Here is a 27,161-nt window from a genome sequence, read left to right as displayed (position 1 = left end):
TGTTACTCTGTGTTTAAAATGTTTCAGCTACAGGGGCTAGAATTGGAGAATTGCTTCATTTCTTCAAAGCTGGAGCAAGCCAACCTGTACATCACAAGATCCACGGTTGGGAATGAGTTCCTGAGAATTACTTGTGACCACTGCATATTAAATGTGATCCAGATTTCCTTGAAAGGTGATGGTTTAAAATCTAATCAGGAAATAGTATCCTCAGAAAGTTCAATAAATTCAAACATAAAGTAAATAGGATGTGTTACTTTTTAAAAAGTTATTTTTAAAAATAATGCAGTATAATAAAGATACTTCTGCTAATGTCCTATATACTAATTTCTACTTTTTGTCATTCACATGCATCTCCATTACTTTCATTGTTGCAAGGAACCAGAATTATTTTAAATTATGGCCTATTTGAACATAAAAGTAGTTCTACCTGTTTGGGTAGAAAGTCTATCTACCTGTATCCTACTTGTTTAAAAGACACCCGTGAAAGAGTTTTAAAGAAGGGACAATATTCCCAATGCTTTCACCAGCCTGCAGCCATATGCTGCCAGGCAATTCCTGAGCCAGATGTTCTTTCTATGTGTTTAGCAATAGTCCATGGATGTATTTTCTGCAAACATGTCCGGTCTTGCCGAGAACTCGTGTAAGCTTTTAGCTTCACCAGCATCCTGTGGCAAGCAATAACACTGTGTAATGACACATTATGTGAAATACCACCCCCTTCAGCTTGTTTTGAATCAGTTTCTTCATTGCAGTTACTGTTAGTTCCCCTTAGTGCTGCTGCTGGAAGAGACAGTGAATAATCCATTGATATAACTCTTTTTTTCTCCTTTGAGGTTTGTATCTTAATAATTTAGTTCCCTGTCTTCACCTGTAGACTACCTTCTCTGCTCTCTATGAGTGTTTGGTGGCTTTTTAAAATTGGTCCTGTAATTACAGTAGCCTGCAGTCAAATAACTAGGATTACTCATATGAGCAAGGTATATTCAACTGTCCTGAATTAGAAATGGTATTTAATATATTTTGAATCTGAATATTGTTTAAACGTAAATACAGCTTCCATTATATTTTGTTTGGATGTTTGGGATGTTTGGGACAATCTTAACAGAAAACCTGATCTGACTGTACAATTTAGGCCAATACTTATTTTATTATTAATGCACATTGTTTGCTTCAGTAAGAATATGCTATGCCAGAAGAGTTTGCCATGTGCTTTTATGACTTAAAAGTCTTTCTGACATACACCAACTATTGTACAGTAAATGCTGTTGGGAGATTTGTAAGTATATTCCCAGTATTCTTCTGTACTTTGCGATATGTCTATAATTTAAGAATGGTACTTAATCATCTATTCCAACACTTCTGTACTTTCAGACCCTACTTGTGAATAATACAAAATACAGTACACGTAGTGGGCCCTTGCACAGCAACTGTGATGAAGCTTTATTTTAAAATTTTGGCCATGCTTTTCATTAAAGTACTTATCTGCAGCCAAGAGAATAGGAAATTAGGTTGACTAAAATAGCTACAGTAGTCTGAACTGAATAGCTAAAAGTAGGGAATTCTACTGATTAAAGCAGGGTACTTGAAACATGGCAACATCCTAAAATTATTACTATTTCACAGCTTGTTTGCAGCTAAAAAATTATGTACCTGCTTCAAGGGGAAGAACAACATTGCAATTTTGCCCATGTGTGTAGTACATTAGGCAGCACTTAAGACATTTAAAACTATTATGGTTATATATTGTAATATATATTTCTCCATAATGTTACAGCACACATTATACATTGGGCTGATTCCTTGTGAAAATATCTTCCTGTGATTACTGTAATGAAATGCACTTTGCTAGATAATAACCTGATGCTTCCACGAATAGATAACTCTGAAACTGAGGCTAGGAAAAAGCAGAATCTTCAGTTTGAAAACTGCTCCTATGAGCAGCTGCTCTTAGAGTAACAATAATCTTTTATAGCAATTTTGTCATAAATTTTAGTGATGCTCTAAAGCAACTGAAGGGAAAAAACAGGCTAAGAAAAAAAAAATTATTTTGGTGAGCATGCAGCTTTTTTCCCCTTAACTGTCTATTCATGGCCAGGATCCCCAAAACCGTCATAGAGACGTGTGGTGTTTGTGCTGTTGCTTTGGTAAAGCTAGAACTAAGACATGTCTGAAGCTTCAATGGCTGAAGATAATTTTTCTAATTTTGGAAGTGCTTTTTGGGCTTTTGCACTCCTGAAAACCAGCCTATTTCAGTGAGAAATGTGGATTTTTAGAAATGATAGCTCTACTAGGAAAGGCCCTACTGTGGCTGCAACAGAAAAGCACTTAACACTGCTACAGCCCCCAAAATACCTGAGCAGGTATTAAATGTTACAGGTACTCTTATATTGATAAAATTTATCTACACTAGTGTGTTTTTTTTCTGTACTGATTCTGGAAGAGTTCAACTGCCAAAATTAAAGTGTAGAAGGCCCTAGTGAGAAAGCTTCCAGCCCCAAATTCTTCTAATTCCTTTGGGATGTGCCTAAAACTTGAGTGCTGTTGACAAGTGCTGAGTGTGAACTGTGAATATCTTTCTGAACAAGAAAGGCAAAGGGAGCTGACACCTGGTAATCCCATCATTTTGGTGGGAGCTGTGAAGGGAATAATTGTACATGATTACATGTACTAAATTGTACATGTGGAATTTCACATTGCTGTTCCCTTCTCCTGTCTGTTTTGGGTTTTTTTACCCAAAAGAAAGAGTGCTCTAGTTTTTTACCATAGTGCTATTTCTTAAAAGACCTCTCTGGTACTAAGAATGATGTTGAAATAAATCAGAAAAGTGATCTAAGCAAAAAATGCAAAAAGAAAGCAGAATGAGGAAATATTGCTTGTCCTGTAATTATCCCCCAGTGAAAAAAACCCCAACAAACAAACGAACCACAAGGAAAAAGCAGTTTAAATACTTAAATATTGCAAATCTCTTATGGATCCAAAACCCAGAGAGCAAACAGTTCACTCATGGATCTACTTATTTGTTCCTCAGAAGGGAATTTACAAGCCCAAAGCCAGGCTGGTGGACCATCCGGTGGCTGGTGGATGGGTCCTGGGCCAGGAGACTGAAGTCTTGGTAGGAGCTACCCTGGTGCCCATCTCTCCTGCATCACCTCAGAGATGAGTGTAAAGGGGCCCAAATGTTGCAGGAGATGCTGAGCTCATAGGACAGGAACAAGGAGCTGAAATATTAGTTCAGGAAAATCGGCAGAGGCTTCGTCTCTGACTCCAGTGGGGTCATCATTTTGCTTGATGTGCTCTGGCAGTAGAAAAGCTGCAGTATTCTACTGTCTTGTCATTTATAACCCCATTTCCCAAATCTTTTTCAGCCTTTGATGAAGTAAGGCTACCTTCTTCACAAACACTGATGATCTCAGCTATGGAAACATAACTTCCTGTTCTGCAATGTAGGCAATTACCTTATAATTTATCAAATTGCCTTTTATCTACTTATCAATCCATATCATCTGTTGCCCTAAGAAGAGAACCTCAGACGATCTATGGTAATGCCTATTAGGGAATTAGAAAAATTGGAGTGCTGATCATTATATATCTGCATATATAGGCAATGAGGAAGAAAAAACCTTTTGTATAATAGTTGAGGTTTGCTTGTTTGTGGCCTGTGTGCTGGTTTTTCCATGCTCCTGGTTTGTCCTTCATCTTGCAGCTTGAGAAAAGCAAACCACAAACAATAGGATTTTTATTTGAGTACTACTTGATTGTTCCTAACCAGCTAAGCTAACAGAAATGTGATTTTTTGATATTTATTAATAACACTGTTGCAATTCTGAGAAAATTGTAAAGTCTCCTCGAGTGAAGGTACTTGTGTATAGCTGAAGCTTTTGTACCTCAGCCAGCAGGTGATGAAAGCTCCTACAGATGATTATCCCCTCATGTACTTCTGTAAGATGTTCCAAAACAAAGGTAAAATATTAGGTGCTAAGTCCACTCAAGAGTAGAAGAACTACATGGTATTAGAGGTATCTTCTTTGTAATATTTTCCACCAAATTTCATTGTCATTTATGCTCACATACAAGGTGAGTCCCCTTTTCAATGAGAAACTGTGGAATACTTGAATTACTGAAAGTGCTCACTTCTATTTCAATTTTAAAGATGGTAGAAAATGTATTTGGAAAAAGTGGTGAAACCAGAAGTTTACTCAGCTGATTTACTATATTGGGATTGTTAAAATGCATAATTACTGATACAGACATGATAGTCTGTCTGGAAATTATGTGCCCCTTCAAAAATGTTACCTTTCATTAACACAAAATGCATCCTCAGCTCTTTGCCACTGCCTGTCTCTTCATTCACAGTATATAAAGTGGCACAACACTGTCTTTTATGGTCAAGAAAGGATAGAAAAGAGATGCTGATAATTCTTTGATATTTTAAATAATTTGTCCCATGGTAAGAGATAGATGGAGCCATCTAAATTCTGAGATGGAAATATTACTGACCAGATTATAGTGCCTTCTGCCAATTTGCTTTTATATTTAGTAAAAAATATTCTGCTCAGAGGAGGCAATTGTCCCACTCTGCTGTGCACTGGTGCAGCCTCACCTTGAACACTGTGAGCAGTTTTGGGTGCCACAATATAAAAAAGACATTAACTATCAGAGAGTGCCCAAAGGAGGGCCATGAGGATGGTGAAGGGCCCTGAGGGGAAGCCTTATGAGGAGGGTTGAGGTCACTTGGTCTGTTCAGCCTGAGTGAGACTTAGAGAAGACCTCATTGTGGTCTGCAACATCCTCATGAGGGGAAGCAGAGGGGCAGGCACTGATCTCTTCTTTGTGGTGCCTAGTGACAGGACCCGAGGGAATCGCCTGAGGCTGAATCAGGGAGGTTTAGGTTGGGTATCAGGAAATGGTTCTTCACCCAGAGAGTGGTTGAGCACTGAACAGGCTCCCCAGGGATAGGGGGAGATAGTGTATAAGGGATAGTGTTCCCTTATTCTGGGAATTGCTTTCTGTCCCTGAGAAAAATGCATTCTTCCACTGATGCAAGTTACTATCACTGCTCCCATTGATTTTCAAGTGCCAAGATGTAACCAAGGGCAGCCAAGAGCTGCAGATGGTCTTTCTCATCAAAGACCAAACATCAATGCAGCTGCAAGTTGTTACTGCTCACTCTGACCCCACTTCCCTGTGGCAGCCATATGGCTTGGAACCATTCCCTGGGTTCTCTTCCCTCTTGCAGGATACATGTGTGCATCCTCCTCTGAAAACCACCCCACTTCCCCAGATGGTTTTGTGTTATTCACTACTGTTCTGATTTTGTTTGCGACCGTAGTAATTTCTCCCAGTAACCCTATGATTGTATTTGATAGATTGAAATTTCAGGAGACTTTATCATAGATGTCCCCATAATATTTATGTTTACATTCATGTACATTTACATTGCTTTCCACATATGCATCCTCAAGTTACTTCAGCTTCCCTCTTTTTTTTTTTAACTTTTTTGGACATATGGTGAACAGTATTGTACATAGCGTGAGTTATTAAATAGTAAGATAGTACAGTAAATCAAAGTAAATCTAACCACTGTAACATAAATACAGTTTTTAGGGGTGAATATCTTCCAAGTGAACTGCAAATGTTATGTTTTTCCTGCAGAAACTACACTATAATATCTTGATGTAGGCAAATGTTCAAGTTTTGCTTTCTGTAACTCCAGCAATTGCTTCCAAAATACATGGCAGTGGTGGTATATTCTTGCCTTGTAATCTGCAGCTCTGTCTGAACCTTGCTCTACAAACCTGTCTATCACAATTTCTTTGCAATCAAAGATGAGCAAATTAGTGCAAATTTATTAAAATCAGCCACTTGTGATTGTCACAAATGTACCCTTAGAGGACTGAGGCCTTACTGGCTGCAGATTTGATGCTTTGTTTAAAATTATTTGTGACTTGTATATGTGGCTATGCATCAGTCTAGAGATGCTCATGAACTTTGTAGTTACTGCTGGGTACATGGTACTACAGAACAGCTATAATAGTGCTGTGAGTTTTTATTATTCTTGGTGTGTGACTGGTATTTTTTCAGCTTTCTAACTGTCTTTCAGCCAAAAAGAAACAAAACCTCAAATATTTATTTCTTATACAAATTTTTGCACAATTATTCATGTTAATTGTCCTTGTAGTTGTTATTCATGAGAGTTGCTTTTGAATACCTGTGAAGAGCAAATAAAAAGTACTATCATAAACAATCTGTTTTTTCTTACAGCTTACGTTTATAAATTTTTTGGTTCAAATTTGTCCAATCTTTGTTACAATCATGTTTCCAATCCCAAACATCATACACTTACATTCATTTTTTTTCAAAATTGAAAGTGCTAAATGTTGCTGTCAGAGCTATTTTATACAAAAAAATGTAAAAAAAAAAATTGGTTGTATGAAATGAGCCTTGTAAGCTCATGAAATAGGCAAGACAAGCAAGAATGTGGGAACTTCCATGCCTTCTTTCTGATTTGTCTATGATACTTGCAAATGTGGTTTTAAAAGATATTGTCCCATTAAGATGGTATGTCTTAAACTGTAGTTGGAACCTCACATGTGGTTCAAGTATGGTGTCTTTTTTTTTGGATTTTAGTTAAATTTCTGGAAAATGCCGTTCTGAGTTGATGTGAACCATTTTAAAAATCCATATTGAATTCAGAAGATTGTTTCCACTCAAAATAGCAAAAATAACACTGGCATCTTAAAATATTCCATATTAAGAGTGGCTGAATTTGATTGCAGTGTAAAATGTGAGAGAAGGAAACACTTCTCTAAGATTTGTTTGGGATGAAAGAAGATGATGCAAAATGAATAATTTTGTCAGTAAGAAAGAACTAAGAATATTTTGCATTGTGTTAACTTGAAGTTTCAGTGGTATTCGTCAACCCTTACAGAGAAGTGGTTTTCTTTCTCACAGCCCATGACTCATGCAATTGTTCCTTTCTTTGTTCTGATGCATTTCTCCTCGGTGCATAATGACATTTCTGGATAGCTCTGGCTTGCTCAGCTTAGGATTGTGTCACAATTTTCATGAGCTTTCCTGACTGACTAAACTCTTCTCCTTTGTGGTTGCTCTGTTCTACTTCACCAGATGTTTTTGTTCTGCAACTTCAGCTGTGATCAAATCTGCAGGCAACAGCAAAATTAGAAGGGTAAGGAAGAGAAGAGCTCCCAGTCAGCGTGCCGATTGACTTAGTTAACATGTGTGGGAGAGAGCATGGTTTCAACTTCCTAGCCAGATGCAGACTGAAAAAAACTATCCCAGACCCTTCTGGAGCCTGATCTAAAGTAGGGGGTGGGGATGGTAGTAACAGACCCTGAACCCGAGTGATGGATACAGCCTGTCTGTAAAGCAACAAATCACTCATTTATTTCCAAGTATGTTCTCTGCGCTTGCTAGCACCCCCTCCATATTTCTTGGTGAAACTGCAGCTGATGAGTTCATCAATTGTTACGTCTCAAATACGGGATAGAGGGGTCTACTTCCTGACCTAAAAAAGAGAGTTGGGGTTGTTAGCTACAAGAGTCTTCTCCACTCCTGCCTCTTCAGTGGGTTTGGTGTTGGTTGCAATGTCCAAGAGAAGAGACAAGCCCAGGATTTCTGGCCTTCATGACAGCAGCCTCTCAACAACAAAGTGTATGTATTCAGTGTTCACCACATTTAGGTAACCATTTGGGAGAATTAAGAAGGAGAAAAGTCATTATATTCTGAAAATACAACCACATTTTCATAATTAGTGGCATATGTGAAGTCATGGTTTATAAAATCCAAGTTGTATCAAAAGTAGCTCAAGAAAAAGGGGTCATTCAGAGTTACCAATGAAAATCTCTTAGTCTCCACCATTCATGCTGACTTCCCCTTTCCCAAAGTGGCATGAAACATCAGTTGTGGCATTCAGTTTTCCCCAAAAGTCCTATACCTCATGTGAGATGCTATAAAGTGCACTAGATTTATCATCTGTTCTCTATGCTTGTGGATGCAGAAATCCATGCTATTTTATCCCTATTAAATCACCAAATGAAAGTAAATGTAGTGATGTAACGGGAAATAATTTGCTGCATTTTTTGGTACCGTTCAATGTAATTGAACATATGGTGAATAATCCTCATAAACAGCTAGATATTATTAGCCCTGTTATATGGATTCCCTGTTACAGGGAAAGGGAAGCAAGAATTGATATGAGGGTTTTTGCGAGGTCACACTACGAATACATGTAGATAAATTACCTCTACAGAAACAGATATACTTCTCCGGGTAAAATTCAATGGCTGTCTGACCATGAGCAAAAACATAAGGCAGATGAGAACCTCGACCAGTCAATCCCCAGGCTGTGCTTTACATAAGGTAAGCAGATGGGCAGCAATGGGCGAGATCTGAATTTCTCCAGAGAAAGCATTCAAGAAAAACCAAAGAAGATAAACTAGAATAAATTCTTGTGCTCATGTGGATAGTCTCAAAAGCAGCACCGGTAGTTACTGTTTCACCTTTCGCAAAGTCATGGAATTAAGAATTACCGAAGCAGCCACCAGAGTGCACCAGATACATTTCAGAGCAACTCGCAAGAAAAGCAAACAACCTTAGAACTGTTACTCCCTTTTCTTGTGGTCTTCTTTTGTTTTTGTTAGGGGAAACGAATCAGCTCTTTAAATATGTGTGTGGAAGGCAGTGAGGAAGAAGGTGAAGGTTCAGAAAGCTAGGAAGGCATCACTTCTCTTACCTGTGCCCATACCCTTGCAGGCGCTTCAGTGACAATTGTGTCTTGCTTGCTAAATTCCACCGTGTATTGAACTGCTACCTGATAATAGTGGATATATTTTTTCATTTAAAAAATCCTGTGAAAATTTGAATATAGGTTACACATTAGCTTACAGGGTCAGACCATAAAAAATTTTCCCCGTGTGCTGGCTAGCAAACATGTTACCAGCCTTCTGTGTACAAATCTGCCTTCTGAGTACAAATCTGCTTTCTGTGTACACATCTGTGACTTCATCCCCACCTTTGCTATTCAGGGATGTGTAAGCTGATCTGAAACACCTCCTACATATCAGTACATTTTGAAACACTGACTACTCCACATTGTGTATGCCATATGGTGCACGTTGTAACTGAACATTGCATCTCCCATATTTGGAAGGGCAACATAAAAGCATTAAAGGTGAAGTTTATCAGGCAGATGTGCACATCTGCGTGTGACCTACTCATGTAGTCAGCCTTTCTAGTCAGTGGAAATAAATGGACAATTCTGGCACATGATTTTTCTTTATGTGCCAAAGTGGAGGTCCAACATAGAGCAGGGGATTTTGCCCTCTAAAAGTGCATTTCTTTCACAGACTTTCAATGGAAAGTAAAATCAGTTGCATAGCTCTAGACATCAAGAGTTAAATAACCTGTAATCTACATTTTTGTATTATTCCTAGCATTGATTATTAACAGCTGCAGAACACTCTTCACGTATGTCGTTCTTTAGGTAGTGGAGTGCAGCAATACACGAAATGTGAAGCTTCATGAGGGTTCAATTTCATCTTTCAGTATACAAACAACTTTCCATTTCATGTATTTTCTGGCTGCTGGCTGGAACCCTGGAAACATAATTTGGACAATGGAAGCGCTGCCATTTTGTTTCAATGTAAATGAGGTGAGTGAACTGATGAGACATTTTCTGCTCAGTTTAAAACCCAGCTGAACAAATGCTGGAATAGATAATAGAAGCGAAAGGTTGAAACCCTCTTGCATTAAAAATATACTTTAAAAGTCCAGTTGTACTTTTACTTTAGCACTGCATTGGTTGTCCCAATGCTCTTGGACAGGGGGATTTCTAGACCTCAGCAGGAACAAATCCATCTACTGCCATTGAAGTCAGTCTGTGAATTTAAATTTGTCAGCTGACTTGTTACTGTTTCCTCTCCAATTTTTCTCAGTGGGTTGCATTTTTACCTGCTGATGATTAACGCATCATTAGGAACTGGAATGTGAAAAATCACTTAACACATATTTAAAAAGAATTATCATGTATTTATACAAAATATGAAAATCAGTGTGATTTATTTTTTAATTTGGGAAAATTTTTTAAATGAAAATAAATAGTTCTGCAGTGAAGAGTCAAAAGCATATGTTGAACATATGCATATTCAAACCCTATAAAGCAGTGATGAAGGATGGCACTGCTGAGAAGTTCTCTTTTTAGCAGTTGTTTTGTAAGGAGAGCACTAAGCCTGAGAACTCTGCATGGTCTGCTTGGCTTTGGTGACTGATTATACTGAGTGTAAAGGCAGTGCACGACATCTTAATCTAAATATTTAAACTCTTTGGAGAAGACTTGGATTCTGATTTGATAGACTGATTTGTAATCTCCTTTCTCAATAATATGCTCCTTTTAGCACATAAACCTAAATGCTTCAAATGGTGCCTTCTTACCTAGTTGTTTATAGAGTTATAGAATGGTTTGAGTTGGAAGTGACCTTAAGGACCACGTAGTTCCAACCCTCCTGCCATGAAGAGGGAATGCCACTCACTAGATCGAGTTGCTCAGGGCCCCATCCAAATCTGGCCTCGAACACTTCCAGAGATGGGGCATCTACAGTCTCTCTGGGCAATCGGTTCAGTGCTTCTCCACCCTCTGAGTAATGATTTTCTTCCTAACAGCTAATCTAAACCTGCCTGCTTTCTGTTTAAAACTATTGTCCCTTGTCCTGTCACTATCTACCTATATAAAAAATCCCTCTCCCTCCTTTTTAAAAGCCTCTTTAAGGTACTGAAAGGCCTCTATGAGGTCTCCCCAAAGCATTCTCTTCTCTATGAACAACCTTACTTTCCAAATAAGCATGCCTGGACCTTATTAAGAAGAAGAATATTAACCACAAACTCAGGAATTAATGACTTCAGTCAGATTTAGGCAGAAGATATACCAGTGAAAGAGAGTAGTGATATTTCTGTCAGTTTACAGCAATAATACATCTGTAGGTCAGAATTAGCTATTTGTCTCTAGTGTGAATTGGGAATAATTTAATCAAAGAAAACCATGCTGGTATTATGCTGTCATAACAGGACTGAGTTTGATTGTTGCAATAATGAGCGACACAGAGTCTCCAGGCAGGTGCAAAGGAGAGCTGCTTTATTGCAAAAACCCGGCCTTTTTAAACACTTCGCCGGTTATCTGTTTACATAGTTTTAAAGCACAACAAACATAATTCAACCAACCACCATACGCCACGATGTGAGCATGCGATGGTCACGCAGCATGTTTTTCTACCCTTAATTCAACGGGGTCTCTTTCCCACAGTCCTTTTCTACTTAGCCGAAGTAACAGGCCTGAGCCATGATTTTAAAAAGGCAACAAGGCCTTCATGCAACATTTGATCCTATCAAGTATAGGAAAAAGTGTCTACAGTTAAGCTCCTAAATCCACTTCTATGTTTGAAGTGAGTCATAATAAAGACAGATGTAAGGAGGGAATAAATATCTCTTGTGTTTTTATCTATTCTCATTTTTTAATAGAACTTTTTTCTTTCTAGCTCCTTTTCTCACTCTCCTTGTGATATGCTTACAAAAGCTTTCTTAAGCTTTCTTATTTCTTACTCTCCACTTGACTGCTACAAACCTATTCTGGGTTTTGCCTTTCTTAATCTCCCCCGCACCCCAAACAAGGCAGGTTCTCCCCCTTCTCCGTTTGCAGCAAAACTGTCTTTTGAGCAGCCCCTAGTGATGCCGCATTGACTACATTTTGTTTCTGCATTCTTCTTTTTACAGCAAGGCTGCAGCATGTTGTGGTGTGCCTTAATTATGATGTGTTTTAAGATGCTTATCAAAGAAAAAACAGTTTACATTTTTGTTCTTATAGCACCTAATATATATATTTAGTTTGGGCAAAGGGCTTTGGAAAGCACTCATTAGACATGGAATGCTCTAAATGTTTTACTTTTATTTCAGTTATATTTTAGTTATTTTTTAAAGGAAGTTTTATAACTAAGTGGAGTATTTGGCATGCAACCAATTAGCTGAAGCTTTAGACAAGGCCATGTCCTAAGGACATTGGTATTTATGTTTAGTTTTTCTGAACTAGTTTAAAAGAAAAAAATTGGGTTCTTCAGAAAATAATTTTGCATTCTGCATATGCTGTTTAACAATTAACCACATGTGCATTTAAAGAAAGAGCCAAAGGCACCAGCTGATAGGAGTGCTAACATCCATTAATAAGGTGTTTTCTCACCTCATGCTGATGTATTTCCGAGTCGAGCAGTAAAAACAGAAGAGTCTTGTTTGCGTGCTCATGTGAAAAGTTAGGCTAATTTTTGCCTTTGGAACACAGCCTGAGATGTAGAGAGAGTGCAACACCTTTGCAGTGGGAGTACAGGAAAATCTTTTCCCAGTCCTAAGTTTTGCAGTGGTTTCATGTCCTTGTTTTTGTGAGTGTGTAGGTACATGCAGACAATTTGTCTCAGTGCTCTTGGTGTATACTGCCAGTTAAACTGTTGTAGCCATAGTACTAAGCCACTGCTGAAGCTGAACTGAAGCTGTACCTTCTCTTTTACCCACTCCCTTTGGAGAAGGAGAACATCTGTGGAGGTGAGGCACAGATGTCTTTCCTATGCATTGTAAAAATTAAAAAATTAAAGAATCACAGAGTTAAAAAGTGGCCCATTTATTTTTCTAATTTATATGCATAGAGTATCTGTTGGTAATAATGTCTTTTTAATAATTTTTTTTTAATTTAATGTGAAAATTTTGATTAAAAATAAACAATACAAAAAATATTTTAGCTGAAATACCTTGGCTAGCTGCCTACAGATAAAACATCCAAGAAACCATGGAAGAGGCAGGCTTTATTAAAAATCACCCCACTTTCAATAATTTATATGAATTTAAAACAAAGGCAGCATGTGACTCTCCGGTGTATGAGAAATGAAAAGACAACTCTGTAATTGTTGGCCTATTGAACATCATCCAAGTTTTCCTGTGCTTGTAATGTTGGGACTCTTCTCAAAATTTAATGGCGACTTTAGCCTTTTTAAAGAAATCAGGACTTCCGGTTTGGCACTCTGTAGAAGTCCATCATCAATGGCAAAATTCAGTTATGTCTGACTAGGACCCCTCCAAAGTCACCAGCTGTAAGCATCAAGGACTCTAGAGGACAAACTTACCTTGCTCACTCATGACCAGAAGTTCTGCCTGTTTGTTTCTCTGCTGGGACCAACTTCTCAGTGGCCGTAGGACAAGATTTCTGTGCTGCTCCTGCAAGGCAGCTCTGTGCTGGAGAACAGATGCACAGAAAACTGTGTGGTTCATCCACAAACTTGTGTGCAGCATTCCAGCTGAGGTATACAAGGTTTAAATGCGGGAAGGTTCAGAACTCCATACCCACGCGTTCCAGAACACCTCACAGAGCCAAGCACTGAATTTTGCAGATTTTAACTGCTAGCAAAGCAGTTGCATGATTTGTTTGTTTTAAAAGGAAAAAAGTAAACACAATGCATAGTACAGTCCTATTAAAGTTGATCCTTTCAGTTCTAGAGCAAACTGATAATAATTCAGAGAAATCATATGCATATGTGAACGAAGCCACAAATTACAAACATAAATAGCATATGTTCATTTACATGTTGCCATGGAAAAAAACAAACAGGTTTGGGGGTTGTGTTACAGGTCTTGCCTACCAATTCAAAGCTAACACCAAGGCAGTGAGTCCCATCTCATCAGAGCCTGTGCCAAGGCATAGAGGAAGCTTTGCCCACCAAAAAGGCCGACCCAACTCTGCGCTGCTCTGGCTGTCGCTGGTTGATAGAGCATGACCTTGGAGCTAATGGCGATTGGTTTAAGGCCCAGCAGCTCTGAGGCAGCTCAGTCAGCAGTGTCCTTGCTCGATGTTATCCCCTGTCGTGATTTTTATTCAAGAGCTTGTCATTAAAAAAAAATAAACTACTTTTTTTTGTATATGAAACATTAAAGCACTCACCGAATAACGCTGTGATTCAGTGAAATGGATAACGTACAAAGCAAACGCTGAACACATTCTTTATTTGTCTTATTGCCGTGCCGCACTTGACACACGGCAGCCTCGGAGCGCAGCAGTTCGCCCGTGGCAGCTGACTCGGGGCTGAAAGGGCAGCGACTTTTCTTAAATTGACGGATTTCTCTGCGACACCTTCAAACAAACTCCAGCCTGCCCGGAGGACGCTGGTTTCCCACACCCCGCGGCGTGTGGAAGCGCACAGAGCTGTAACGCGGGCGCGGCACAGCGCGGGCACCGCTCCCGGCAGCCGCTCGGTCCCGCCGCCCTCGCCCGCGGGGTTCCCGAGCCGGGAGGAGGGGCACGGCCCCGCCGGGCCGCAGGAAGCGCTGCCGTCACCCGGCCCTGCCCCGCTGCGCTGCGGCGGGAGGCTGGGCCGCGCCGGGCCGTAGCCGGGCCGCCTCGCTCCGCCTCGGTGTCCCCAGAAGGGATGCGGCGGCGAGCGCCATGAGCTGGCGGTCCGGCTCCCGCGGCGTGGTCCTCACCGCCTACCACCCCAGCGGCGGGGCCGGCGGGGCCGGCGACGCCCCCGGCGGGTGAGTGGAGGTGCGGGCGGCGGGAGGGAAGGAGGGCGCTGCCCGCCGCAGGTGCGCTCGGCGGGGGCGGCTCCGGCTGCCGTGCCGCGGAGGAGGAGGAGCGCAGCCGGCTCGGCGGGAACCTGTTGCGCGGGAGAAGGGGTTTTCTCCGGCCCTGGGGCTAAAGGGTTTGCCCATTTTTGCGCCGTGTCCCGCAGTTCCTAAATGTTTTTTCCTTTGTTTGTTGGTTTGCTTGGGTTTTTTTTCCACTCCTTTCTGTAATACGCTCCGCGCGTCGAGGGAACCCCAGGCGTTTTGCTGGTCCGCCGAGAGCCGAGTGCAAACAGCAGCCGCCGGCTGTTGTTAAGGTGTTTGTATCCAAGAACAGTCCCGTGGCCGCCCGGCTGCCTTGTCGGTGTTAAACCCGAGCTGTTCTGGCCAGCGCAGTTCTAGGCTCGGAGCGGGGAGGGTTTGTGGGTCGCAGCGGTGAGTGCTGTGCTGTGGCCTGGAGGGCGCTGGACCGCAGTGTCTTTGGGATCAGGCTGTCGGTGGGATGCAGTGAATAGATTTTCCTATAATCTCCTTGCGCTTTACTACTTTGTATCTTTGTAATTTGCTTTTTTTTTTTTTAATGTGATAAACGGGAGGAAGGTGCAGGTAAGGACAAGACAAACTTTTTAAAGCATTTGTCATTGCAGCTGATAACAGGCAAGAAGCCAGTTTCACATACATGGACCTCTTCGTGCCTCACAGCACATGTTTGATATAGGCTGAAGTCACTGCTGGCTTTTCCATCGCAATGACGAGAGGGACTGCTGTGTAAAGGACTGACTTTTGTCTTTATGGCCCATTCAGTCTTGCCTCTTCCTTGCTGAAATTGTCAACAAAGGTCCCATTGATAAAGGCGGGACTTCTAATAATGCTGAGAAGCCAGCTGAAACTGGGAAGGTATTGAAACTGGCACACTGTTTCCATGTGTGCATAGGAAGAGTGTATGTGATCAAAGAGATCTGATTAAAAGGGTCTGATTAAAAGAAGATAAAAGGAAGTACAGTGGGTCCCCTGGACAAAAGATAACAGACGCACTGTGATCTATCACACCCTAGAGTCCACAACAGAAGCAAGGACTGAACTGAGAGATACTTCCTACCCCATGTTAGAACCACAAAGTTCTCTTTTTACTGAGGTACTTCCTTCTTCATGACTAATATTATTTATCAACCCCACTTGAGGTCCTGATGTCATCTTAGATACATCCATAAGGGCTCTGCAGACCTGGCCACTTCCAATGGAATGGAAAATACGTACATTTTTGCAAGAAATCACAAAATCCAAAAACTTTTTCTTATTGTTTGTGGTGTTTCTTTGCCTCTCTTAACTCTCCTCAAACTCCCCATGGAAGAGGAGGGATAAGATAAAAAATGCTTTCCCTGCTCCTTGGGATAACTTCTGAGTAAAGATGTGTATCTGTAGACTGCTAGGATCAGTTCTCCTTTTCTTTACACGTCTGGATATGTGGCTCTAAGCGGCACATTCTTAGCCCCTAGGGGCCCTGGACACATGAGCACAGTCCCTGTCTGTGTCTTAAGAAACTTATCACGTGTGCTAGTGACACACCATTAGGAGCAGCAATCTCATGAGATTCCAACTCCTCTGCAGCTGCTTCTGTGGACAGCCTCCTGGGTAAACTGGGACATTGCCAAGCAAATAATAGCAATCCTTCACAAATTTTTCTGGTTTGGGATTAAGAGAAGGGGAAATAAATGTGAAAAGTGGTCTCATTTCTGTAATCATAGCAAACAAATGTGCATGTTTCCACTGCGCAGAGCAGAGGATTCCCACAGTTAGTTTGCCTGAGTTCCACCACGACAGTAGTACAGCCTTCCAGGCCATGCGCATTTGCCACTTAGCTCATTAAACTAAAATCCTAAAGGATACCTCTCTGCCTTTCTGCTGTGCCACTCTAAATTTGAACCTTAGGTCTGTTTCTCCTGTTTTTATTAACCAGGATCTCAACTCCGTGGTCCTGGTTGACCCCCTCCCTCCTGCCATGCATCCCCAGTGTCTTCTACTTCTGAAGTGAGAGAGATTGGGAGTATTTTCATGGGAACAGAGAGGGAGGGGAATGGCTGCTTGTTCTCTTTTGGTCTTTCTAAAAACAAACAAACAAAACTTTCCTGTAATGTAACATTTGTAACCTTTCTGTGGGATTTCTCTCCCATCTGCTCCACCCCGTTATTCTAACTACTTTCCTTCTTCGTCAGCATTCCCAAGATGTGCAGAGCTGCATGATACTGATAATGCCCAAACCCAAATAATTCTGAAATATTTTATTCAAATAAGTTCTTCTGTTAGGCACTTCACAGCGTGCAAGTGGACCAGTTCTGCAGTCCAGATTTTGTGTTTTGTTACTTATGTGAAATTGAGCTTATTTTGCCTTTTTAAAAAATAAAAAAATGAGAACAATTTTCAATATCTGGGTTAGCATCTCACTGCTAATTTGAAAACTGTGTAAATTTTAACAGGGATCAGAATATTAGGAAGCCAGTGTAGTACAGTACCAGCTGTAATGAAGCAGCCCTTTTGGAAAGATTAATAGAGAAACTATGTTGAATTATTTTTTTCATGGGGATTTAAAACAGTGCATGTTAGAAATTGCACTATCTTTGGAGGGAAGCATCCTGGTGCATCCTGGAAAGATTTACAGGCTGGTATATCTGGTGCTTCCTGGAAAAAGCAGTATGTTGGCTGTGCTCCAAACAAAGTGACATCCTAGGAAAGAAGGAGGTATACTTCCTATCCATTTCTTTTTCCTTCAGGCATACGAGAACTCTTGCTTCAAAAGACTTAAAATTTTACTGATCTAATAGATTGTTGAGCTACTTGTCTGTTCTGGAGTTTTTTGGCCCTTTAAAGACACAATGAGTCTGTGAAATACTTACATTTTGGAAAGGCTTACCTTACCATTGGTTCAGTAGGCTAAAATCTAGAACAGTCTCAGTGTGATTACTTCCAAGTTTGTCAATTTAGGAATATTGCCTGAATAGTAGTGATGCATACAATAGCATCAGAGATGCTGTCTTTGCCATAGAGAAGTTTATTTTGCATTTTGCATAAGTATCAGTTAAAGGATTATCTTTATATGGTGTAGATATTGGTTTTGGGTGATTTCTGTGGTCTACCTAAATATTTATCTTAAGAACTTTCTCAGAGAAATCAAAAGGTGGGATACACAGTATGAAATTCAATTTTAATAGCTCTCTTTTCCATATTGCCTTAATTCGCTTTCCAGTTTTAACCTGTTAGATTCAGTAATGCCTTATTGGCTGTCATGCTACTTGTGTTTTGGTGTCCTTTTCTTTATGATATCTGTGCACAAAATTTTAAATAATTTCTGCCATCCCATGGAACCATTTGTTGTTATATGGGCTGGGGAGTTCAAGAGCAAATCAGATAGGTTGCAGTCCAAAACTCTGTTTCAGTGACTGATCATAGGTATGTCACCTTCATACATGTGAAATCCAAACCTGCTAGCATAGGTTCCAGTGCCATTTAGGTTCCTTGGGAATTTTACCCCATCTACTTTGGCAGAAATCACCACAGGTCCTGTGTCATATTTGCCAGCCACATGTAGGGGTTTTAGATAACAACATTCTCTTCTGTGCCTGTGTGGGCTTACCCTCAGGCAATCAAATGCCATCCAGAGGGTCTTCTGTAGGACTATTTCTCTCCTGAAGAGTGAGTGAATGTGTATGTGTATGCAAATATATGTATGTAAAAATGTTCTTTGGGTGTGATTATAAGGCTGAGACAAGCCTGGAGTATTCAGTGCATGGGGAGTAGATTTATAACAAGTGAGTACATGCAATGTGCATGCAGAACTAACTGCACCAGCACACCTGTGCATGAGGTGAATAAACTTCTGCTGCATGGCGTTTTCAAGAGCCAAGCCTAAAATGCAAACGGAGTAATAAATAAATGATTCTGAGTGTGTTGGCTACTGGAGGTAGAATTACTTTCCTCTCCATACCTCTCTCCTATTTGGGATGCTGCTGTTCCGTGTTGTCTCCTGTGCTGCACCAGCTTGTCATGTGACAGCCTCCCTGTATCTGTTTCCAGTGAGTCACTGTGCTTGCTCACCAGCATGTGCACTTCTGCTGCCCCTTCAGTGCACTGCATTAACTTACATGGGAAGACCAGTTTGAGTTTTGAAGCTTTGCAAGCCAGTGCCTGTTTCACTTTGTATACTTCCAAGGAGCCTGTAAATCTTCATATTGCTGATAATTTAAGAAAGATTCCAGTGTTTCACAGAGCCTAGGCTGCTCGTCCTCAGAGGCTCTGCAGTTCTATGCCTTCTTTGCCTTATTTAAATCTTGCATTTGGTTTGCTGGTACTCACTTGCAAAATGAGAACAGTCAGTTGAGTTTCCCTGAGATGGAACTAAACCCCAGGCCATTTCTGGAAAAGAGTCTCAGGTCTCCTCTTTTGAGTGACACCTGCTAGTCAGGGCCTGCAGCCCCAGATCTTCACCATCCTGCTTTGTTACTGAATCCACCTGACTTTGGGAGACACCAGCTCAAGCTTGGATCTGTGTGACAGTGAAATCAGGCAGTCTCAGTTGGGTTTTCTTGTGGAGAAGTGCCCCTTTTTGTGGGTTACTGTATAAGTCTGCATAAACAAAAATATTTAATTTTATATATCATTGTAAATATGGGCTTTACAGACTTAGTAGTGGTAGCATATGTGTTTAGTTTGGGGGTGGGTGACGAGGGACATAAAATATTTAGTGTTTTCTACAGACTGCTGTGGTCTAAATCACTCACTTGCTATTTAATCTCTGAGTAAGAAACACGAATGATAGGTGTCCTTTGAGCGTGGAGAAATAACAAAGACTTCTGCTGTGAATTGCCCACAAGATATGATTTTTTCAAACATTGACCATAATAGACATTACAGATCATACATACAAGGGGAGTTTATTCTTTCCTTACCAGAATAATCTGCCATATTCTTTGTTCAAATGTTTGCTCAGTTTAATCTGAAGTCTTAATAGTTTTTATCTTAAGCCAAGAAGAAATCTAGTAGTAAGCATGAAATCATGCCTTTTTTCAAGGTCATTTTCCATCTCCTTTATTTCAGAGAGAAAAGTTCTCATTCCTCTCCCCCTCTTTTCCTACCAGTGACTCACTCTTGGAATTGAAAACCAGTGAAATCCAGTATAAGGGAGTAAAGTACTGTGAGGGATACATGTAATGCTCAGTGTACAAGCCACAAACTCACAAGCTGATTATTCACAACTGCTTTAAGCTGGTGGAGCATTTTGCAATTTCACTTGCAATCTGCTGGTACAGAAGGGATTTCAGGTCCCCTCTGTCATCACAGCAATTGTTGTTCCTGTAACCTTTCATGATGCCAGTATATGGATGGCTCAGCACAGTACCTTCCATGTGTTGCTTTGCTTCAATGAAAGCAGAAAGAGATATCTGCAGAGTGAAGATCCATCCCACTACAGCTGACTTTACAAAACCATCTCAGTCTTTTTATCTGCTACATGTTTTGCATGAGCACAGTCTTCATCTGAATACATTAGAAAAATCTTTTCTGCCTTGGGTTTGCCTGCTAATTTGAATGATGTTTATTGTTCAATCCTTATTGACATCTTCAGATATAGCTGACAGGCAACAAGGCATGAATTTGCTTTAGTTTGAATTGCTTTTGTGTCTTTTGTACTTCATGCATATATAAATGTGGAGTATATGGCAGACCCTCAATGTGTTGCTTGATTACTGATATAGTAATCCCGGTAACTTGATCTACTTACAGGAAGATGTGGTATCCCAAAATTTCCTGCTTCCTTGATTCTGGATTCCTGCTTCATGGGGTTTCCCATCCCCCAGTTTGCACTTTATTTCTTCTTTGAATTTATCTTGCCTCTGCCTTTGGTTCTTGCTATATCTTGCCAATAGATTAAAAAGCCCTCCTAGTGCCAGTTACCTATGGTCAGCTTTCTGCTCGATTTTATTTTGGTGAGTGGAGGGAGTGATTCTCTTTGAGCCTTTGTTTCTTCAGTCTGAAAATCCTTTTTGTGACACTTTTCTTCAGCATTTTCAACATCAATCTTTACATTTACCCTCCTGCTTTGCTGCTCCTTCACTCCCCAGCATGAATTACATGCAGTGCTTCAGTGTCAGTCTCATGAGTGTCACCCACAGAGGTAAAATCACTTCCTTGCTGCTGATTACCACTTTAGCCAATTGTGTATACTGCAGTCTTGCCATCTTGTTTTTCTAAGAATCCTGGTGGAACTCCCTTCAATTTGCATGTCGTTTTTGAGCCCTAGATCTGCTGAAACTCTTTCAGTGCAGTCCTCATTATGCAGACATGATCACTGTTTCTTGGACTTAGACATCCATTCAGCATCTGTCAGTGTGATTAAACAACATTATTTCAACAAGCCCAGTTCAGCAGGTGACTTAGATTACTTTATGTTGTGGGTGTAGATTTGATTTAATGTCCTTCACTATCAGGGCAAACAGTCTATTGAGTTCTATTTTGTGTCAGACAGACCTTTAAATAGATACAAACAAGAGTAACTCTGCTCAATCAGTAGAGTTACATATCATAAAAGAGGAAAATCAGGGCCCTCTGTATACAGGCTTTCTTTTTTATTTTAATAACATACAGTGTACGAGATGTCATGTTTGTCTAAGTATTACAAATGAGAAACTTGAAGGCTTTTTGAATATTTTAGTTATGGGCTTTCCCTTTTTTGTTTGAGGGTGTACAAATCTGGATGATACTGAGCATAATGCAGTATATTACTAGATGTGCTGTTGTAAGCATGTAGCCTTTATGCAAAACTGGAATGGTACGGAGCAGCAAAGTGCCAGAAGAGCTGTGTAAATCTGAACTCCAGTGTTCTAAGTGTGGCACAGTGGAATAGTTAATTGTTTCTCTATGTTCTTTCTCTTTGATGAGCAGAATTGTTAAATTTGTTTCTGAATAAGACTAATGGCATTTTCAGTCTTCTGAGATTGGCACTAGATTAAAATGTTATGAACTATTACTACTGCCAATACTTTACTCTTGTTTTGTAACTGTTACTAATGAAGCAGGAGCTGAAAGCTGCAAGGTTTTAAAAGGTTACTCATACATGCTTGGGTAACATTTGCAGTGCCAGTACCCTTCTCTATTGTTGGTGCTTTTTTTCACTGGAGTTACTAAAAGTGCACCTTCGTTTTTTTTGTGTCTGAAACGCTACGGCTGAAGGGAGGCCGTAATTACAGTAAGTGATAAAGCGAGGTCCCCGCTGTGAGCGGTGTTGCAGGTTTGGCTGTGCATGACTCACTGACTGTCATTCCAGACTCCTCAGTAAATCTGCTTGGCCAGGAGAAGAAAAATTCCCTGCTCGTAAGCTTTGAGTACTTGCAATGTGCCAACAGGCTGTTTTGTGAGGGCTGCTGTTCATTTTGCAATGAACCTACTTTGGTGTCATGGTCTCAAAATAATCATGTTCAGGCAGGGAATTTAAATACTTACAGCCAAATAAATAGGGAAAAAATGGGAGGATTTGTTTCTGAGTATTTGGAGATGTAAAAAATAGACGGCCTTGATTAATTCCTTAAGTACAATTTTAGCCATCATTTTCTGAGGTATATTTTTGATGATATCCTGAGCAGCTTATGGGGTGAGCACCTCTGCACTCACAAAAAAAGTAGAAGTTATGAACTTATTCTTTGGTTATAGTTTTGGGCTAGCTCCCTTGTATTACAGCAGAATAAAAGCATGCACAGAAATAGTTATGTACCTGGTCATATTTTCTTGTGAGGGTAAGCTGCCCAATATTCTGTCTTGTTCTGTGACTGTTCCCTGCCCTTCCTGATACAGCATCCCAATCCTGTTAGTCTAAAAATTATTTCTTGGTAATTTCAGATGTTTTATCTGTCATCTTTCTCCAACAGCCTTCTTTCCTATGTAGGCTTCTTAGGCCAAAAGATGGCAATAAAAATGTGTTAAAATGTTTCCTCTGCAGGGGCTCCTGTATGCTTGGGTAACTTAAAATGGTTTGGGGTGGAGTATTTGAGGAGGAGCAAGTTTGAATGTTTTTAGCATACTTGGAATAGTGGTTGAAGGTACACCACACATGAGAAAGCAACAAAGTAAGAATAGTGTTGTCTTCAGCAAATAAATAAATACCTTATCATGCATACTCAGTGCCAAACTGCAGCAGAACAGTTAGCACATTTTTCTTGATTTAGCATCAGTACGGTTTTAATTTACCATTCCTCCAACTCCTTCTTCCAGTCCAGCAGTCCCTAAACACCCAGACAGGTTTTACTCTGGCTTTGGGAAGTCAGATATTTTGAATTCATGTCGCTAGTTGAAAAACAAGACAATAATTAGGATGATGTGTGAGAATTGTCTGGTCAATGTTTAGCAGTAAGTGCTTAGTAAAGTACATTGCTCAAGTTTTAGTGTTTTTAATCAGTTGATGGTTTTTAACAGATTTGTAAGTAATTGTCAGAACAATGGTGGGACTCAAGGCCACTGATGAAGTATCATCTCTATCAGATTTCTATCAGAAATTCTCTGCCTTTAATAAAATACAACAGCAAGGTCCAGGAGTCTACTGTAGCCAGAGGTAACTTTGCCCCTGGGTTAAGAAAGTGCAAGGTTAGATTTTAGCTGCAGAAATAGGCTTGCAGTAGCTCAAGAATTCATGTAATATTTGTGGTTATAGCTGTAGTTACGAGTCTGTAATTCCAGATACAAAGCTTGGAACAATAACCAGAAGCTTTGGCTACTGAAGAGAGAGGAAGCCCTGTTAGTGCTGTCACACACACAGAGCTGTGGCTCAGTGGCCAGTCACAGCAGGACACCAGAGCTATGGTTACTACAGTCCAGTGGAAGATGTTTTCTTTCTCAGCAGTTGCTCAGAAGATGAGAGGTCTTACAGATCCATAGTGTAGCTTCTGGAGTCTCACAGCCTGCTTGCCTTTGCCACAGCTAGATAAGGGAACACTGATAATGGTGTTATCATTGTGGGAGTGGTCGTCCCCATCATTATAATTCATTCAGAGGCTGGGCTTTAATGCCCTGCTAGACTCATTCAGGTAGCTTGCCTGTGTTACCTTCTCCTGAGAAGCCTGTATTTCAGGTAGACTTGAGGAATGTCTTCATGTTCTGTTGAAAAGAGACAATATTTGATGAAACTTTTTCTTTCCACTCAGCCTGTCTCCTAAGGCTTGTTCTGAATGAGCAGAAGTTTTGATGTGCAGTGATGGTGGGTGCAGGTCATGGTCATACTAGGCTGAGATAAATGGGGGCTGAAAAGAGTGGGGAACACCACTGAAAGTAGAGTTTCTTTCTATCTCTCACTTATACCTTCCTAATATTTTTATTATCCTCACATTGGCATTTCTGAGTTGACTGAAGTAGGTCAAGCTGGATTAACAAAAAATTCAATTGAAAGCAATATTTTTTGCAAGTGTTGTTTTTGGGCAGATTAGTTCCTTAATCTAACTCAGCAAGTTACTGCATCAGTGATGGTGTTGGCACAAGGGAAGTGAAGGAAACTCACAGGAAAGGGGGGTTTGACAGAATCCTCTGGCAGCAGCCTACATCTGAGCCAGCTTAATGTGATCACTGTGGGGCTGTAATTTGACAAGTTAACTCGTTTTTATGAGTCCTAGTAGTGGCTGTGGCCACATCCTGTGAGAGGCTCATCTGATATCATTTAGCTCCATTGGTTCAGTTTTGTTGAAAATATATTTGATGGCTTAACTTCGTACTGGCAGGTTTTTAGTCAGTTCACGTACAGCTTGTCCTTTAACAACCACTCTAAAGCTTCATCTCCAGCTCATTTAGTCCTGACTCATGCTGTTCAGTGATTTAGTCATGTGCACGGCCTCTGCCTGCAGAAGGCACGCTGTGATGTGAGAACAGATCCTTGGAATCCAGGTGCATTACAGTGCAGGGAACACCTGCACTCCTCCTACAGAGCTGCTGATAACCTGCCTTCCCCTCTGCACGTGTCACTGTGCAGCCTGCCTCACCAAAAGAAACAAAAGCCCAGCTTGGATTCCCACGGACTTTAACGAGGTTAATGAAAGTGCAGTTTCTAAATGCACTGGTTGGTCATCCATTGATAAGCTCTTAAAAGCTTGCTGATCTGTGCCTTGTTTAAACACACCTTTCTTTGCTCTGAACTTTGCACTAGAGAGATTGCTTTGGTTTCTTAGTGCCCAAGGTAGTGCATGAAAACAGTATTGGGAATGAGAAGTATAATCAGAATAGCTTGCATGATTTCCTATAGGAAACACAACCTAACTTTTCATTTCTGTGATGTTTTCTGGTTTAAAGTAGAAAAGACTAAGATATTTAGAGTAGAAAAGACTAAGATATTAAATTTCAAGGACATTTTACAAATACAAGTAGTTGATAATACTTTGTACAAATGAAAACATCTAACCATCTGTCCAGTGCCTGTCTTCCCCTTTCTGAAAAGGGTGTTTACACTGTGGTACTTGTTCTCCTTTGAGATGAAAGCTAGGAAAAGGACCGTATTTGTTTGAACTCCTTACTGTGGATGGTACATACAAGAACAAACTAACACAATCTTTTTTTCTCCTAGTAAGTAGGAGCTGCTTATGAAAGTTTATGGGAAACAATGAGCTTCATGCTGTGAAAGCTAGTATTTGGCACTTTGGACTTGAAATTAGAAAACAGCTTATGAAGATGTATGGTATTAAAATTTGTGTGATTTGTCACTGCAGTTTGGTTTTTGGGTCTTGCTTGAGTTTTTGAAGAGATTGTTTCAGAAGGCTTTGTCATCCCGTATTAGGGAGGGTAAGAAAAACATTCGCTTACATATTTTTGCTCATGACTGTTTGCAGAACTATTTGATATAGAGCTCAGTAAATACACCTCAGTATAGGTTGTTAAAATTTCTCTTAATTTAAAATATATGTGTATACTTAATCTCTGACATTCAGATTAGGCACAAATTCAGTTTTGGTTGTATGATTTTGCAGAAGTTGCTAGGTGAGATGCGGTTAGCTAGCAGGTGAGAGTTAGGTAGGGTAAAAAAGTACATCTGGAGCCAGACTGGTGGTCAGCACAGGGCTGTGACAGTGAGAAGTGGGGCATGGAATGGGATGGAATGGGATGAAACAGGGTGACAAAGCACCCAGCATAAGCAACCTAAAATGACAGTTTTTTCAAACCTTTCAAACTGAGTACTGTAATCTCAGCTTGTGTGTAAAAATTTGTAGGAGCCTGAAGCCACGTTCTTGGCTGTCTTTTAGCAGTGGGAGTGTTCCTTCCTGTATGAGTGCTGGGTATCCTCCTAGAAAACAGATTACTGGGATGTGCTGAGTAGTGACACATGTCCAGTGCACTGTGCTCAGACTGTAGCCCAGCACCAGCATCACCCCATCAGACAGCTGTGTAGCTGTATTCATGTGAGTTTGAGCCTAGGCTGAGAAACCTTCCCTTCATCCTACCTTGGTCTTTAGCTTTCTGATTTCATTTTTCACCCCTGTGTGTGGTAGGGTGTGGACACAGGTGCACAACCTCTGATTCTGGATAAGGTTGGTGCCTTTTGTATCGTGTTCTGTTATGTTAATCTCCTGAGGTTTTTTGAGCCCCTATTTCTTTCTCACCCTCCAAATTTTGTCACATAAATATAAAAATGTATAAAGTATAAAAAAACCCAAAACATAAAAATGTAATTCAATTTTGATCCAAAGGAGCTTCAATAGTTAAGAAATATTTCTCCAGGTAGATTATCTTGCACAAATCACTAGGAAGACATACTGTACTTATTAAATAGAAGAATCAAGGTCACATCTGCTGTCCTGGTGTCAGCTGGGAGAGAGTTAATTTTCCTCCTAGTGGGTGGCACAGGGCTGTGTTTTAGATTCAGTACAAGAATAATGTCAATAACACACTGATGTTTTAGTTGTTGCTCAGTAGTGCTTACTGTAAGTCAAAACTTTTTCGTTTCCTGTGCTCTGCAAGTGAGCAGGTGCATAAGAAGCCAGGAGGGAGCAAGGCCAGGACAGCTGACCCGAACTGGACAAAGGAATATTCCATAACATAGAGTGTCATGTTCAGTATATAAACTGGGGGGAGTGGGCCAGGAGGGGCTGAAGGACTTTGGAATTGCTGAACATGTTTTGTGCTTATCCTTCTTTCCTTCTTTTTTTTTTTTTTTGGATGCATTACTTATTTTTTAATTGAAAAATACATTTATGCCAATATAGTCTTTTTATCATTAGGGAATGATTTTCTATCTGGTGTTAAGGACTCTTAGTCACTTACCTGTAGTTTGAGTTATAGCAAGATTCTTCTGAAGACTGATGAAATTGATCAGTGTCAAAATATTAGTATGAATTTAGATTTTTTTACTTAAGGTGGAAAATTAAAACCTTCAGGTAAACATATCTTAAAAGCATAAGATACTTTTGCAAGTGGGGTGAATACTTTGCACAGCAACCAGTGAGGGAATTGTAGTATTTTAAAGCTTTGATTTTTATTGTTAATTATTACTTTGGTTGTGTGCCTTGTTGTTAGCTAGGCAGAGATGATCCTTTGTCCCATTT

At 40.3% G+C, this 27,161-nt stretch overlaps 1 protein-coding gene and 2 long non-coding RNA genes across 4 annotated transcripts in view; 2 read left to right on the top strand and 1 right to left on the bottom strand.

The window, feature by feature from the left end:
* The window catches only part of ARHGAP18 (Rho GTPase activating protein 18), a 95,291-nt gene that overhangs the window by 11,958 nt on the left and 56,172 nt on the right, over positions 1-27,161 (top strand). Inside the window, exon 1 of one of the 2 annotated variants that reach the window (XM_048298302.1) lies at positions 14,426-14,577. The exons of the other annotated variant lie outside the window; for it this stretch is intronic. Coding sequence (XP_048154259.1) covers positions 14,489-14,577 — 89 coding nt within the window. The 5' untranslated portion in view covers positions 14,426-14,488. Of the gene's footprint in view, positions 1-14,425; positions 14,578-27,161 lie in introns of those variants that run through there. 2 annotated transcript variants of the gene reach the window in all.
* Positions 8,117-13,995, top strand: LOC125323388. The gene is made up of 2 exons (XR_007202512.1): positions 8,117-9,673; positions 13,678-13,995. It is a non-coding gene; the product is annotated as an uncharacterized LOC125323388 (long non-coding RNA).
* LOC125323389 lies at positions 8,772-14,350 on the bottom strand. Its single transcript, XR_007202513.1, has 3 exons — positions 13,988-14,350; positions 13,176-13,284; positions 8,772-8,870 (listed from the first exon to the last, which is right to left on the bottom strand). It is a non-coding gene; the product is annotated as an uncharacterized LOC125323389 (long non-coding RNA).

Source organism: Corvus hawaiiensis, chromosome 3 (assembly GCF_020740725.1).
Source record: "Corvus hawaiiensis isolate bCorHaw1 chromosome 3, bCorHaw1.pri.cur, whole genome shotgun sequence".
NCBI lineage: Eukaryota > Metazoa > Chordata > Aves > Passeriformes > Corvidae > Corvus > Corvus hawaiiensis.
The sequence above is the reverse complement of the archived record's forward strand: the minus strand, read 5'-3'. Positions and strand labels throughout refer to the sequence as shown.